The sequence below is a fragment of the Watersipora subatra genome, chromosome 2, assembly GCF_963576615.1.
Source record: "Watersipora subatra chromosome 2, tzWatSuba1.1, whole genome shotgun sequence".
NCBI lineage: Eukaryota > Metazoa > Bryozoa > Gymnolaemata > Cheilostomatida > Watersiporidae > Watersipora > Watersipora subatra.
In genome coordinates, this window is record NC_088709.1 from 55,007,465 (window position 1) to 55,024,869 (window position 17,405).

Genomic DNA, 17,405 nt, shown 5'->3' on the forward strand with positions numbered 1-17,405 from the left:
CATATTCATACAAAGACACACACTCATACACACATACACAAATACACACAGATGCTTACAGACATATATGCATACACAAACACACCTACATGCGCACCCACATATGCATGAGAACAACCATACATATGCACACACAAATACACACACACATACACGTACACACGCGCACTCACATACACACACACACGCATGCATGCACACACAATTAGACGTACACATATGTACAAGCGAGCACATATATGCACCCTTCTAGGCAGGGTTTGGTGAGCTCGCACACAAAATACAGTAAAAAAAGCAAGATGAATTCCTGTGCAAAGCAATTCTTATGCTTTTACTATGTCTTTGGAAAGATGGAACAACAGTCTTCAATTTTATTGTAGCAAAGATTACAATCAGTTTTTTGTACGGGTGTTTAGGACTTTCACAGTATATAATTTGATTGTTTATATACATTTAATATATCACATATTTCACATCATTGGTTGTTTAATATAGTCGAACTATTGGAGTAATTAATAGTTTAATACAGTCATACCTATTGTGTGCCTAGTGGTTTAATATAATCATACAATATCTTTACTGAGTATATTTATGTCATATGCAATGGTATTATTGCAGCCCCTATTTAAAAAAATTGAAACTGTAACCCTGCCCTTTAATGTCAGTTGCAGTTTGGATTACCATAAGTGTCTTTTTCTTAGAGTTGAAAATAAACCTCTTTTTTTTCAGAAGAGATCATCTAGCTGTGTTTACTTGTTATTAATAATTTGGGATACTCTCTCCCTTTTTTTTGCCCTCTCTCTTTTGCTGTTGATCCCCATTTTGCTCTCAATCAATTATTTGTCATCTGTTTAACGATGTTCCACTGTGCTGTACAGAACTTCTCTTTAGAACGGCTACAATCAATTTAAAAATAGACATTCTAATATATTATTCCCCTGCAACAGCAATTTAACCTGATGCTTAGTACTTCTCCATTAAATATTATCATAGTTCATTTAATTATCATAACTATTACAGGGGAGACAGAAATTGAGTTACCTTAAGATGCCGGGACAACTGCTGCTGATACTTTTCATAACGTTGAGTGAAAGTTGCTTTGGTGAGAATTTTATTACCCAATATTACTGCAAGTATCCTCTCCTATTGACAGAATTTTGAAAGAACTATAAAGTGCTGTTTTTAGAAATACACGAAAATAGCTCTTGAATACCAGTTACTTATTTTTTAGTTTTTTCGTTATTAGTGAAGTTCAAATAAATAGTAATTCGCGGTGATTCCTTTTTAAAACACTTGAACTGTTTTCATGCAAGTTGATATAAAAATGATGTGCTTCTAATTTACATTCAGCTTTTCCCTCAAGTAAACTCTCTTACACAGTTCTGAGGGATTATTCTAATTCTCAAATTACAACTTATGCTGAGCATTAGGTTAAACTTATAACAAAATTAAATGTCATAATATTTAATACTTTGCTGTAAAAAGGAAGGATGTTAAACAAAATCAAGTTTTTTGAAAATACACTGAGCAAATGTTGCTCAACAAAATTGTTCAGAATGTGTTCTAAATTCTGAATTATTCCAGCAGTTACAAAGTTTTAAATTTTGAACAAAAACAATTTTTAGCTTCTACAAGCAAGTATCAATCAAGTCCAATTAATTTGCTAGTGATAAATATAACTTTTTGATGTCTAGCTGTAAAAATGAACAGAATTTGTTGTGTGCAGTTTCAACAATTTTTCTAACCATTCTGAAACTCCATAACCTACATACTAACTAACATTATTTTGTGATAAATTTTTACCTATGTAATCTCAAAATCTGTAAGCAATAGAGCAAAAACATATTCTCACTTAATACTTTTTCATGTTGACTGCTTTTAGTCTCAGACTATAGTGCTAGAGATTCTACTTACTCTTTTTAATAGAATAGAATGAACAAGAATGGTATATTTGTGAAAGAAATCTTATTAGCGTTGTGAAAATTATCTGCCAGCTTCTATTTTAACAATACTCCATGTCTTAGTATAAAAATATGATACCAATTTGGTAAGAAATCTCTAAACTATAAAAGACAGTCTTGCATGTTTTACATTTCAATTTTAATATTGCATTTAGAAACTTGTCAGAAAACATTAAAAAAAACAAAATGAACTTTTTTGATGAAGTTCAATGAGAAAAGTTTCTTTTATTATATGAGAATATGAAAATATGAGAATATTTTTATAATATTCACTAGTTGAATACTATGGGTGTTTCAAACAGCCTATGAACAGTTGCAGGTAATGTAGTTGCCTGCCACTTTCTATTAGCCTGGCACATTGCCAATGGCCAGTTTAATAAGTTAGTATTCCTATTGCTAAACTTACTAATAAGAGCCATGAGAAGAAGCATAGAATGATGTTGCACCATAACGGAAGGCAATATGCACACTTTCATCCAAATAGTGACCAATATTATCCAATGAAATCATCAGTCTTGTGTAGCTTAATGGTTTAGCATATTTTCTGGGTGATTGGAGGTTTTAAATTCTTCTGCAATACAGATTTTCTATTTCGAGATTTTAGTATCTATAGCTGTAAAAACACACAAGCATGTGCATACAACTTACTTACCAACTGTTTCATAACAAAATTTTATTCATATGATAGATGTGAGCTTGCTTTGACATAACTGCAGAAAACTATTGATCTCGAATCTTAGTTATAGCAATGCCTATTATATACTTCAAGCACTTGTACAAGCGTAGCTAATCACAATTTACACGAATGTATTTTCACTACTAGTTTGTACGTAGCTTTGAATAAAAAACAAGACAATAAGTGTGTATAAAAGACAGAACTTCATTGATCTTTGCATGTACTGTTTACAAATACTGTTGGCTGTTGTAAAACTAAAGTTACACAAAAATGATTACTTGAACTTTTACTTTACTGACTCTTGTGAAATGTAACATTAGTTTAGTTTTTGTTGTAAAATCAGATGAATGCAAGCTGATTAACTTGCAAATTCTATTATCCTTCATTTTAGTGAGTTGGCAAACCTAGTCAAAAAATAAGTTAAAGTTTGTTTCTGTATTGAAAACTGAGGTTATTTAGACAAAGCTGTAGAAATAAGAATTACAGCAGCTAAATAACTCATCTTGAGACATCCATGACTAGCTACACTGCTCCTTCTTTTAGTCAGCTATCATGTGGTTTTATTTTATGGTTTATAAAGTGACATTCTAATAATGTTTAACTAACTTTATTGTTAATCTTAGGCACAAATATTTTTTTTTATTACATGCAAAAAAGAGCAAATATGAAAAGACAGAAATCAGAAGTTGTTAGGTGAGTTAATTACGTGTAGCTGTGTTCCAAAAGTTAGCAACTTAATAATATTAATTAAAAGTCAATGTAGTGAATTGAAGGTTATATTAATCGAAAGTTCATAAAAGGAAACATACAACGGTGGAGGTAATATGTTGGTGTCACACTCTGGTGATGTAATATGTTAAATTTGGAAGGATAAATATGAATCTTTCGGCATAACACAAATTCAGAATATAGCAATTTTGTGATAAGGCAATATGTTAAAAGATTTTGCGAAGTGATAGTGCACATACTGCCTATCATTCATGATATCTTTCATAATATTATCACTCATGAGTGCTATCATGTGCTTTCTGAAAACCAAATCAATTTATAAAAATTAACTAAGCAATTCCACGGTCTGGTTGATAACTTTGTAAAAAAGTTTTATGAAAAATTGATGTTATTTAACAACCAAACTCTAATCACAATACTCAGAATGCTTAATAGCGGCTCATCTACTTAGTACTCCGTGTAGTTCAAAAAGCGCAATGTGCTGTTCATGTTTGTGTGATAAATGTTAAAAAATTGATTACCATATGTTTTAGCATCAACCTACACCTGTGGTCAGTCAGTAACGAGCTCATCTGGAGCATTGACATCTCCCAATTATCCTGCTGACTACAGAAACAATGAAAACTGTGAGACAGAGATTGTTTTACCTGGGGCCATCAGTATCACACTTACAGTAGATGATATTTTTTTGGAGCTCTGCTGTGACTATCTACGTGTGAGTCTTGCAATATAATAATGTAATAATGTAATATAATAATTATGTCAAATTAATTCAAAGATGATCTACAGCTTCAATTTTTCTTTTGACTCCAAGTTTATTGCTAATGATTTTTTCTTTGCTAAAATTTATGTTAATCTACTATACTACCTAATTTTCCTGAAATATCAAAGGTTTATGCAAATATGTTTAAATTGTATCAGATAGAATTTAAATCATTTTCAATAAAAATTAGCTGCTGATTCAAAAATGATATGCATGTATTTTAACCATAAAATATACAAATTTGCATTTGGGACAAAGTTTGTAAAATTCCTACATTACATAAATATGAAATAATTTGATGATTAAATAATTAGAAGAATACGATCAGAAACTACCAAACTCTAGCATTTTCTTTTCAACTAAAACATTGAACACACACGGTAGATTATCACAGTAGTTTGTACTATGTAGTTTTTATTAGTCTTCAGGTTCTGCATGCACTCAGGAAAACAATAACGTGATAAAGAAGTTAACACTGCTCAAGTTATAACAAGAACTAAATATTTTTATAGACTTAAAATGATGAATCATTTTAAAAAAATCTCTACTACAAATTTCCTTACCAATACAAAATATGGTTATTTAGAATTGTTTGTTTACCAACGAAAAATAATTGCCCACTTATAATTATCCCACGAGCAAACGAGCGGAGCGAAGTGTGGGAGTTTTTATGATAAATGCATGTGCACACAACTTACGAAAATTATTCATCAACAAAGAGACGAACCCTTGGCTAGAAATTTCATCAACAAATTTAAGCATCGGAATGTAAAGTCGTTAAAGTATAATAACGAGACAAAACACATTTAAACCTATTTGAATATGTTACCAAGTCTTTGTAAACTGTCGGTATTATTTTTAAACTTACCCATCTGATCGGATTATACACAAATAGACAGATTAATTTGAACGAAAATTGCCACAAAAAGCTTGAAAAGCTCGATTTAATAAAAGTTTAGACCGAAAATTGAAACGCTAATAAAGCCGTGTGACAGATAGTAGAACTATTTAGCAGTGCGCATTTCACGAGAAAACTGTGCTCATTTCATCAGTCTATGGCATTTTCCACTTGTAATCGAATTTATTCGAAGGTTTCTGTAATAAACGTAGACCGTTTGAGACGTAGACCGATTTACAGGTACGAAATTGTGGTACACAGTTTATCAGCCTGTGTTTTTTGTCCAATCACCGAAGGTTTCATTATTTGAAACGTTAGCCGAAATTCTTTACAACTTATGTACAAGCTAGGGCCGAACTACAACGCCCCTTCATGACGAAAACATATTTTATTTTGCTACAGTTTTATACGCGTGAATGCTCCTACTGCTTTCTGTTAAAGATCGCTTATCGAAACCATTCTACATTCAACGCAACAAACTTTCAAACTGTGTATAGCTTGCCATTTTACTTCTAATTTTGCATTTCAGAGTTATAATAAACATATTTCTTTATTGTTGTTGAATTACATACATTACAGTAAATTAGGCCTACAGCTTTATAACACTTTTGTAACAGCTTTTATTTTGCTGCAGTTTGCAGAAATCTTCGAGACGCGTGAACGCTCATAGGTTTTCTATTATTGCTGTATTACTATATTAACAATATTGGTTATTTTAATAATATCAGTGCATTCTACTTATAATATTGGCCAACATTGCATTTCTCCTATTGCAAGGGAGAGACATAAACGTGTAACATTTTCCTTTCATTGTTGTTGTTTGTCATGACCAAACACTTTTTAAATAAATTTTCTAAAAACCTATATAAATACCACAACTTCTCAATATTGCTACCTATGACGTTTTGAAATGTAAGCAAAATTGTGTATTGGTTTTCTATTATTACTATATTAATAAAATTGATTATTCTAAGAATATCAGTGCATTTTACTTTTAATATTGGCCAATATTGCATTTCTCCTATTGCAGGGGGAAAATATAAACATCTTTTCCATTCATTATTGCTTATTGTTGTATATAATAACACCCACACCCAGTACATTACAGCTACCATTGCAGTTATCCTATTGCACTGCAGAGCCATTTGATTGCTAATATTGCATTTCTCAACCATCAGTACCCTTTATTTTTTTGCCAATATCTCTGGCCATCTTTTTGGTCGTGGGCTGTATGACAGTGGAATTTCTAGTTTTATATAATTGAAAGAGCCAGTTGAGAGTAAAGATAAGTACTTCCTTTAGGTATATGCACAGAATGGCAATCTGTTGCGACAGTTTACAACACGACAAACTCTAGTGATAAATGGAGATTTTGTAAAGGTTACCTTTGCTACGGATGGTTCAAACGTATTGAGAGGTTTCAGCATGCGCTGGCAAGGTGAGTCATTAAGCTTCAGGATGAGTTTTCTATTGTAACATTCTTGTTAAGTATATAATGCATTGTATTTGTAGCTTTAAGCTTTAATCTAGCTAGAAACAGACTTGTTTAAATTGTTATGCATAAGGACTTTTTCGACATGCCATTTTAAGTCAGGTTTTGCTTTTAGAAATATTCAAATTCTTCTATCCCGTTACTTGATTGTAGAAAGTTAATTTTTTTACCAAATATTAACACATTGCATTCATAATATTATAAGTCAATGTACTTCAAGAGCCTTGATTGGTATTTCAAAAGTTCTGCATAATAAATAGACAGTTTATAATTTATTTTTCTAGTACGCTAAAAATAAACCCAAATATTTGTCAACAAGTGTAGCTTGTAACAGCCAAATATCGGTAACAAGGCAATTATATCATTTGAGGTCTTAATAATATAAAATGTAAAATATTCTTTTGACTAAATACTTTTTGGCACATGAAGTTACTTCTGATTCAACAGTTACAACTTTTTAGAGGCATACAAATACTAAAAATATATTCCGCCTAAAATTTGACAATGCTCAAAAACAACTAGTACATTTAGTACAGGCTCTTTTAGAGTTTTGTTTTTTGGTGAGTTCTAGATGTTTTTGATCAATTCCTGTTTTCCAATCTACATATATATAAATCACGGGGTTTGGTGTTATTCTGTCTGTTGTGTGTTCAGTTATAACCACAAAATATTATCAATGAAAAATGTGTCTAGTGCTGGACTTGAGCCTGGCACTTCCAGTTTCTGGTCCATGCAAGCTAACCCATTAAGCCACACTGACTGGATACCTGCCATATGTTGAATTAATTGTGGTCATACTCATTATATCTGTAAAACATGTGTACAGGAGCTGTGTAAAATCACTACAGCTAGTTTCACGGCTTAACAGCCTTCATGACTCACGACTTATTTAAGTAAGTTTAGCAATATACTAGCTTAATTCACTCATATTAGCCAATTTATTACTACTAATGTTTTACTTGAAAAGAATTTAACTTAATCACATAAGGAAATAGTTTCATTTATTTTTATTAGCTGTTCAATATACATATACATGTATTTTCAAAGTTTAGTACCCGTGAGCAACAAACCTCCCAGCAGTGTACCATCTATCTATATACTAGTACTAGTTGTACTACCCAGCATTGCCCGGGTAGTAAAAAGTCTTCGGACAAAAAATGGTTTTGTATTTAACATACCAAATTTGCCGTTCTACTTTTCAAACTACAAATCACAAGAAAAGTGTGTTGTGTAGTTGAAATTAATTAGAAGAGAAAATAAAACAACTGTAAAGGTTTTTAAACTTTATCAAACAGCTGTAACCTTCAAACTTTATATCACGAGGAAAATGTTTTGTGCAGGTAAAGTGAACTGAGAAAAAAATAAAAGAACTATGCAAGGGTTTTAATGTAAATGTGAAAAAATTAACAAGTAATAGCTAAATAAAGTCTGTGTTACTCTAATTGCAACAAAAGATGATTTGGTAACAATACAATTAACACCTGTGACAAAACAAAATATAAATCATGCAAATGTTGAATTAATAATAGCAATTCTTGCATAAAGGCGTATGTGTGTGCGTGTGTGTGTGTGCGGGTGCATGTGTATGTGTATAAAATTTTCACTGTTCCAGCAGAAGCTATCTATCAAAGCTTTGAATACAATGATACTGGCACCTTTCGATACTGGTACAAATGTAAAAATGAGATATTGCACTGTCTTTGTCTGACCGAACGGAAAGAGAATGCCACGATGAGAAGTTTTTTTATTTCTTTTCTGTTAGGTTCTTATACCTCCTGCGGACATACAGCATATGACTGTGATGAAAATACAATTTGCACTGACTCGTATGACTCTCACAAATGTATATGCAACAGCATCGGTTATGAAATGGATGGGAGAAACTGCACACGTACATGTATGTAATATCTTTCACTTGTACTTAGCATATTGGCTTTATCTTATTCTGGTTTGGGATTTTGATTTGTGCTTTATATTTATATCTACCAGAAATATGCCAAGAAAGTGATTTTATTATTATTTTTGTTAAGATTGTGTTAGCTATGGTAATGGTAAACTATACCAGAGAGATTTAATTTGGCATGTACCAAAATGATGCAAAACAAGTGATTTCATAATTATATTAGTTATTGTGGTGTTAGCTAAGTTAATAGTAGACTATATTAGAAAAAATTAGATGAGACCATCAAAGTAAAAATCGATATTTGTCCATCAAATTCAAAGTTGACGTGAACATAGCATACTAGAAGAATTTCAACACAGAAAAATTGTCAAGGAGATTAACTAATTGTATTCTCTAGTAATTTTCTGATGAAATGTTCATGGTCATTTTGCAGCATTTGCATTAATTATTCTATTAAGTTATGTATTTCTAAATTTCTTTGACAATGAGCTATGAGACAAAATATAAAAAATGTATTATTTCTAGGTTGAACACCTAGTTGACATTTTTGTTTCAAAGGGCACTTAACTATGCATACTGCCATTATAAAATCTGTTAGGTTAAAGCCTGCAGACAGTTTAGGCATTTCAGTAGGCTTTTCTTTACATTATTGTAATGACTGAAGCAATTCAAAGAATAATTTAGAGAAATATTTTGAAGAAGTTGGTAAACAACAAAAGTAACTTAAAAAATTGTATTATTTGTTGCAAAAGAAATATTCACCAGCCTGATCTCCAAATGTTTTTAAAATTATAATAGACTAAATTTTGTGTTCTGAAATAGTGAGGTGACCTTGAAAGCTAAAAAGGTATCCAAATATGCTTTGAGCAGGTTTTTACTTCTTACAGTTACTGAAAAAATTTGGTTTTCGAAGTAAATCTTTATGAGAGAAGTAAGTATATTTTTGTGAAAGACTTTTTTATCAGTGTGGTCAAAATTATTTTCAAGCTTCTACATGTATTTTAACAATACTTCGTATGTTAGTAGAAAACTCGGGTGCCATTTTGGCAAAATGTTTGTAAGTTATAAAGACAATCTTGCATGTTTTACAATTCAATTTTAATGTTGCATTTAAAACTTTGGCAAAAGGCATAAACAAAACATAAATAAGTTTTTTTTGATAAATTTCAATAAATAAAACCTAATGTTTTTTTATAATATTTGCTAGCCAAATGCTCGGCTTTGTGTGAGTATTAAAAACAGCTTATAAACATTTGCAGGTAATGTAGTTGCCCACTACTTGCCATGAGCCTGGCATATTGCCAATGGCTAGTTTGAGTAACATAGTATCCCTTTTGCCAACCTTACTGAAAAGAGCCGTGCAAGCTAGCAAAAAATAATGTTGTGCCATAAAGTCTGATTCCAAATTCGATTGCGATACTCTGGCGGTAACTTGTGCAGCAAAATGCTTGCGACGCTAGGTTCGGCAGCATCTGTTCACATAAAAGCCACACTGTTAATAATATCGTAAACATAATTGCGTAATCAAATAAAATGTTCGCACGCCATGCCGTTCCTATAATGTTGACCTTTACCTGTACAGTGCAGTTCGGGAAAATTTTACCTGCGGTCTTTTGCAAAATTTGAGCAGCGCTAAACAGTTGCGTTGCCGCCGGCAACTACCGGCAGTCCTCGGCATTACCCGGTGCGGACGTTCCCATTTTACCGCTAATAGCCTGCGGTGCTGTCGCCGGTGCTTTGCAATGTATACGGGAACCAGGCTTAACACAAGGTGGTGTGTATATTTTTATCAACAGTGACATATATCACCCAATGAATCCATAAATATTGCGCAGCTCAATTGTCCCACGACCAAGCACGAGTGAAGCGTGTGTTTGGGAGCTTGATGATAAATGCATATGCGCACACAACTTCTGAAAAGTATTCATCAGTGCCGTACCAAAACCCTTGTACCAAATCTCATCAACAAATTTAACCCATTCTGTATGGAGTCGTTCAAGTATAATAACAATACAAAACACATATAAACCTATTTAAATATGTTACCAAGTCTTTGAAAACTCTCGAAAATATCTTAAAACTTACTCATCTGATCGGATAATCCATAACTAGACAGACTAATTTGGCGTAAAATTGCCATTAAAATCTGACAAGCCTTTTTTAATCTAAATTAAGACCGGCCATCGAGACGCCAATATGGTCATGTGACAGAGAGTAGAACCATTAGGTTGATTGTATTTCACGAGAAAAATACATTCACTAGTCTATGGCATTGTCCAATTGCCGAAGGTTTCTGTAATTAACGCAGGAGTACTAAAAATTCATTGTTTCTTTTTTGCCGATTTCAAAGATGACTGACATTTTGGACACTTATAATGAGTATACTACTTTGCTATTCCAACTGATGTCCAAAGCAGTGAAAGTAAAGGAAATGGCGATGATCTTTTTCTAACAATTCTTATAAGATTATTATAATATTTAATTATATGAATAATCATTCGAATTTACAAGATTGAAGTATATAGTGACTGATGGTGGGCAATTATGTTACTGTTATTATATTTCTAAAGATTTTGCTGATGACACTATGGCTGTGCCCAATATCGCGGTACTGCCAAGCCATATTTAATATCTGGCAAAAATATTAAATTATAAGTATTATTGTTCGATTTTCTAAGATCGGAGTATATAATGACCGATGGTTTGCAATATGTTACTGTTATTATCTTTTTGAAAATTTTGTCGATGATACTACGGCTGTGCCCAATATAGCCTTACTGCCAAGCCATTTTTAATATCTGCAAAGTTAAGTTGTAGGCTTACACTTTCTTATAGATATACAACTATTTCTATGACAACCAACTAAAATATGTTTAGATTTTAAAATTCAGCATATTTATTTGCAGATAAATACAAAAATTTAGATAAATATAACAAATTCTTGATATTGGTTGCTATGACGTTTTGAAATGTAAATAAAATGGAGCATTAGTTTTTGTTTCTCGAACTTTAAAACCATTTTTCTCAGAACTATTTTTTGCACTAATAGTAAACATGCATTTAGTTTATTGATTATGAAAACTGCTGTAATGAAACTGGAATCAAATTTTTTTTGCAAAATAGCTGGTATTTTTCTCCTTCTGCTAGTGTAGATAACTCTAAATCTAAAACACCTGACTTAACCATGGTTTCTGTTATCATGACCAATTTTTTCACTCTGGCTACAGATTGCTGTCAAAACCTTTGTACATTCAACAGAACCAGCTTTCAAACTGTGTATATTGCACAGCAGCTTGCCATCATACTTCTATTATTGCATTTCTCTTTTTGCAGGGGGAGATATAATTATATAATCTTTTTCTTTCATTATTGCTGTTTGTTGTACATAATAACACCTAGTACATTACCGCTATAATTGCAGTTACCATTGCAGTTCTCCTGTTGCACTGCAATGTCATTTGACTGCTGATATTGTATTTCTCAACCATCAGTACCCTTTCTCTTTTCCATTATCACATTGGTCGTGGGCTGTATGACAGGGGAATTTCTAGTGTAGCATATCATGTGGAGAATGGGAGGTCCTGAAATATTCTGGAATACAGATTTTTCATTCCATGATTTTATTAGCTATAGCTGGACAAATACACACGCACACGCGTACACGCATGTACACACACATTTTCGCACATGTACGCACATGTATGCATATGTATGCACATGTACGCGCATGTACGCACACACAGTTCTTACTTACCATCTGTTTCATTACGAATTTGATTCATATGTTGGGTGAGCTTGCTTTGACATAACTGCATAAAACTATCGATTTAGAATCTCAGTTACATCAATGCCTCTTATTTATGTCAAGTGTACATGTACAAGCACAGCAAATCACAATATACACAAGTGTATTTTCACTACGAAGTTGTATTTACACATGTGTAGATATGATTAAACGCAAGACTACAAGTGTGTAGAAGAGACGAAATTTTAGTGATCTTTGCAAATACTGTTTGCTGATGAAAAACTAAAGTTACACAAAACTGATTACTTCAACTCCTACTTTGCTAAACCTTGTGAAACCTAGCATTAATTCCATTTTTTTGGTAAGAGTAGACGATTGAGAGGCAATTAATCTAAAAATTCCATTTTCATCAAACTCAATGAGTCTGTAAACCTAATCACAAAATAAGTTAAAGTTGGCACTGTTTTAAAAATTTAAGTTATTCAGACAACTTTAGAAATAAGAGTTACAGCAGCTATATAACTCATGTTGAGTAAACTACCAGCTGCAACACTGCTCTTTCTCTTACTCAGCTATCATACGGTTCAAATTTATTGTAATGAAATTTACTGATGTTTGTGTAACTTTATTGTTATTAGTAGTCACAAAAATTATGTTTTTCATTGCAAGCCAAAAAAGAGAAACAATGTACCAAAGAAAATAGATATTATTGAGTGAGGTGAACAGATGTGTTCTAGAAGTTAGAAATTTAATAATACTGATGATTAGTCAATATAGCGAATTGAAGGTTGTACTAATCTAAGTTCTTAAACAGAAATATACCTTGGTGGATATAATATGTTGGTGTCATACATCGGTGATGTAATATGTTAAATTTGGAAAGATAAATATAAATATTATGAGCATATTTCATGTATAACTTTAAAACCTGTAACACAGGTCCGGAAATTAGCAAAGTTGGGATAAGGCAATATGTTCAAAAATTTTGTAATATGATAGTTCACTTAATGCCTGTCATTCATGATATTTTTCATAGTATTATCACTAATGAGCGCTAAAATTTGCTTCCCTATAGCCAAATCAATCAATAAAAATGGACTAAACAAATTAACTGGTCTAGTTTTTTACTTCATCAAAGAATTTCATAGAAAAATGCTACTCTTTTAAAACAGTACTTTAATTACAATAATCTGAATGTTTGACAGCAGCCTACCTGCTTAGTACTATGTATAGTTCGAAATTTGCAATGAGCTTTTCATGTTTGTGTTATAAACATTTAAACAATTTTACCATCAATTTTAGCATCAACCTACACCTGTGGTGAGTCAGTAATGGGTTTATCTGGAAATTTAACATCCCCCAATTATCCTGCCTACTACAGAAACAATGAAAACTGTGAGACAGAGATTGTTATATCTGGAGTCGTCAGTATCACACTTACCGTAGATGATATTTCTCTGGAGTCTTGCTGTGATTTCCTACGTGTGAGTCCTCCACTATTGTACATAAAACACTAGTTTTTGGTTTTTTTATAAGTTACATGTACATCTGTGTGAAATGTTTCTTATGTTTAACTTTTTGGTAGAAGTATATTTATGTCATAAATTATCTACAGCTTTAAAATCCCCTTTACCCATAGGTATATTGCTTGAACTCTTTTCTCTTTTGTTTTTTAATGTTAGACTACTACAATACTGAATCGTCATGAAACGTCAAAAGTTTAAGCGAGTATGTTTAAGTTAAATGAGATGATTTAGGTCACTTTTTTAATAAATTCATTATCAAAATGTTATACACGTATCTTCAGCATTAAAATATGTGAATATGCAGTTTTTAAAAAACATTTGCAAATAATTAGCAAAATTTGAGCAGAAACTACCAAACTCTAACATTTTCTATTCAAATAAAACATGGAACACATACAGTAAATTATCACAGTATTTTGTACTTTGTAGCTGTTATTATTCTTCAGGTTTTTATTTTATTTAGGAAAACAATTGACTGATCATAAGGAAGCTAACACCGCTTTACTTTTAACAGGAACTAAATATTTTACTGAGTTAAAAAGGATTAATCATTTGAAAAAAAAATTTCTACACTGAGTTCCTTAACAATACAAATATGGTTCTTTAGAATTGTTTGTTTACCAACGGAGAATATTTGCCAACTTATGATGACTATATATAATTGAAAAACCAGTTGAGAGTAAAGAATAGTATTTTCTTTAGGTATATGCACAGAATGGCACTCTGTTACGACAGTTTACAACAGAAGAAACTCTAGTGATAAAAAGAGATTTTGTAAAGATTACCTTCAGTACTGATGGTTCAAGTGTGAGGAGAGGTTTCAGCATGCACTGGCAAGGTAAATGATTGGGCTTCAGGATGACCTTTTCTATTGTAGAATTCTTGTTCATCATATAATGTAATTATATAATGCATGGTATTTGTAACTTTAAGATTTAATCTAGCTAGCAAACAGACTTGCTTGAGTTGTTGTGTATACGGACTTCTTTGTCATGCCATTTTAAGTCAGGTTCTGATCTTTAAAATATTTACATTTTATATACATGTAAATATCACTTGCATGTAGAAAGTGAATTGTTATTACAGTATATTAAAAACATTGCATTTGTAATATTATAAGTCAAAATTCTTTCAGTGCTTTCAGTTGGTATTTCAAAAGCTCTGTATATTTAGCAAACTAAACTTTACAAATACATATATATATATATATTTATATATATATATATATATATGTTACACAGTCATTACAAGAAAATCTATGTAAAATTTCAACTAGTGCTGCTCGTTTTATTGCAACTTACAACTAGTTTGTGCTGAACAAAGTATGCACGCTTGTTTCAAGCAATAAACCTAAAAACCACCATTTGAACATTTCTTGGTTTGCTTTGCAGGTAATTTTAACAATATGTTTAGCTATTTTTTAACTGTCCAAAATTATTGGAGTTATTTCGGTAAAAATCCATTGGTGAACGTTTTCAAAAGTTTTAAAAACTTCAACACAAAAATATCAAAAGTGTTACAAAGTACTTTTCTATGCCTCAGTAAAATTCTATTTTATTTGCCAAAATATTTTTAATTCTGTTTCAGAAAGAACTTTTTTTAAAGAGAATATCAATAAATTTTGCTTGAGGATCAAAAATTAAATATCATTTGCATAAACACGGATCACTACAGGAACTGATACTTTAAACAGGTTAAAGTGATCTGAATATGTTGAGGATCCTAAATACAAGAGCTGGTTGCATTGTAAAAATATTTCATTATAAATAATATCTTAAATTTTAGCAAATTATAAAAACTGTTCCACCTAAGGTAGATAAATAAGCTATTCCAAACTTAAGTACGGACAGTATAAAACATTCAACATCCTAACTAGGAGCTACCAAAAATGGAGCTTATAGCAATGTAGCAAAGACAAACTTTTGTTTGACTTTATATCTTGTGTATATATACCAAATAATGGATTCATTTTTAACAATATCGTCAAAAACAATGATAAACTATTAAAAAATATCTAAGATCTAACAAAGTTTTGATTAACAGCATTAAAAACGAAAATATGCAAAATGATTATAAAGTTGAGGTTATTAAGTTGTCACATAAATATCGCAATTCTTGATATATGAACACACTTTATGCTAATGTTTGACAGAACTTTATCAGCAAGAATATGTGAACTCATGTTAATTTGGTAGTTATAAAGGTGTGGGAATAGAATCCTCATTGTTAACTGAATCTGTTGTGAATTTGCTCCACTCGTTAAGCTCAGACTATGATTATTCATTGTTTTCTTTCTTTTCTGTAGGTAATTATAAGCCCTGCATACATACAGCATATGACTGTGATGAAAATACAATTTGCACTGACCCATATGACTCCAGCAAATGTATATGCAACAACCATGGTTATGAAATGGATGGGAGGAGCTGTACATGTATGTAATATCTTTCACTTTTATTCAGTAAGTTGGTGTTATCTCATTCTGACTTTTGGTTGTTGATTTGCGCTTCAGATTTGCATGCACCAAAGCAATGCAAAGAAAGTGATTTTGTTATTATTAAGGTTATGACTGCGTTAGCTAAGTTAAAAGTAAACCATACCAGATAGAATTTGTTGAAAACATATAAGGACAAATTCATATTTGTCTATAAAAACCAAAGTTAATGTGACAATAAAAAACTACATAGATTTCTTGATAAAAAAATTGTTGAGGAGACTAACTTATTTTATTCTCTGGCATTTTTTTATGAAGAGGCTCATAGTCATTCTGCAGCATTTGCAGGATTTTTTCTGTTATTTTACTTATCTCTAGAATTCTCTGGCAACGAGCTTTGAGACAAATAAAAGTAAACTGTAAATATTTGTAGGTTGTATACATGACTGAATTTTTTGTTTGAAAATGCTTTCCACTATTCATACTGCTACAATAAAACCTGTTAGATTAAAACCTGCAGACAATTTAGGCATTGTAGTGGGCTTCATTTCGCATCACCGTAATAACTAAAGCAATGCAGATAAATGATTTAAAGAAATATTTAAAAAAACTTGGTAGACAACAAAAGAAACTTGAACAATTTTACTATTCTGTGCAAAAAAATTCAACAGCTTTGTCTTCGAATTTTTTAAGCATTGAATGGCATGCTTCTGTCAAGGATGACAATGCTTGGATTGTGTTTCATCTTCATCTCTGAGACTTGCTCAGTCGTTGCAGCCGAAGCTTTTCTAATGTTTTTTGTGAATCAGCTATGCAGCCAGCATGCAGCAAGCTCCGCCAGTTAGGTCTGACCCTGGAGGCAGAGGTCCATGTCTCAGGCTCCATGGAGAAATTTTTCAGGTCTCGTTTCAAGACATCTTTGAACTGAAGACGAGGTCTGCCTGTTTGGTGGGTTCCATTTTTCAACAGACCATGAAGAATCATGTGTGGGATTCTCATGCTCGGCATACGGTTGACATGCCCTGCCCGTCGAAATCGGATGAACTTCAGTCTAGATGAGAGGGAGCCTGAGCCAGTTTGCACGAACAGTTCTTCATTTGTCATCTTGTCCTTCCACGTTTTACCGAGAATAAATCTTAGGTTCCGAGTGTGGAAGGCACTGATCTTCGATTCCTGTGGTCGGTAGGTGGCTCATGTTTTAGCACCATATAAAATGATACTGAGAACACATGCCTCATACACACGAACTTTGGTTTTGATACCTATGTGTCGGTTATT

General features: G+C 32.0%; 1 protein-coding gene across 1 annotated transcript in view; it reads left to right on the forward strand.

The window, feature by feature from the left end:
* LOC137388344 (deleted in malignant brain tumors 1 protein-like) overlaps positions 1-16,135 on the forward strand; it is a 46,100-nt gene extending 29,965 nt beyond the window's left edge. Inside the window, exons 2-6 of the mRNA XM_068074830.1 lie at positions 3,900-4,081; positions 6,330-6,465; positions 13,470-13,651; positions 14,396-14,531; positions 15,999-16,135. Coding sequence (XP_067930931.1) covers positions 3,900-4,081; positions 6,330-6,465; positions 13,470-13,651; positions 14,396-14,531; positions 15,999-16,135 — 773 coding nt within the window. The remainder of the gene's footprint in view (positions 1-3,899; positions 4,082-6,329; positions 6,466-13,469; positions 13,652-14,395; positions 14,532-15,998) is intronic.
* Positions 16,136-17,405: the final 1,270 nt, after the last annotated feature.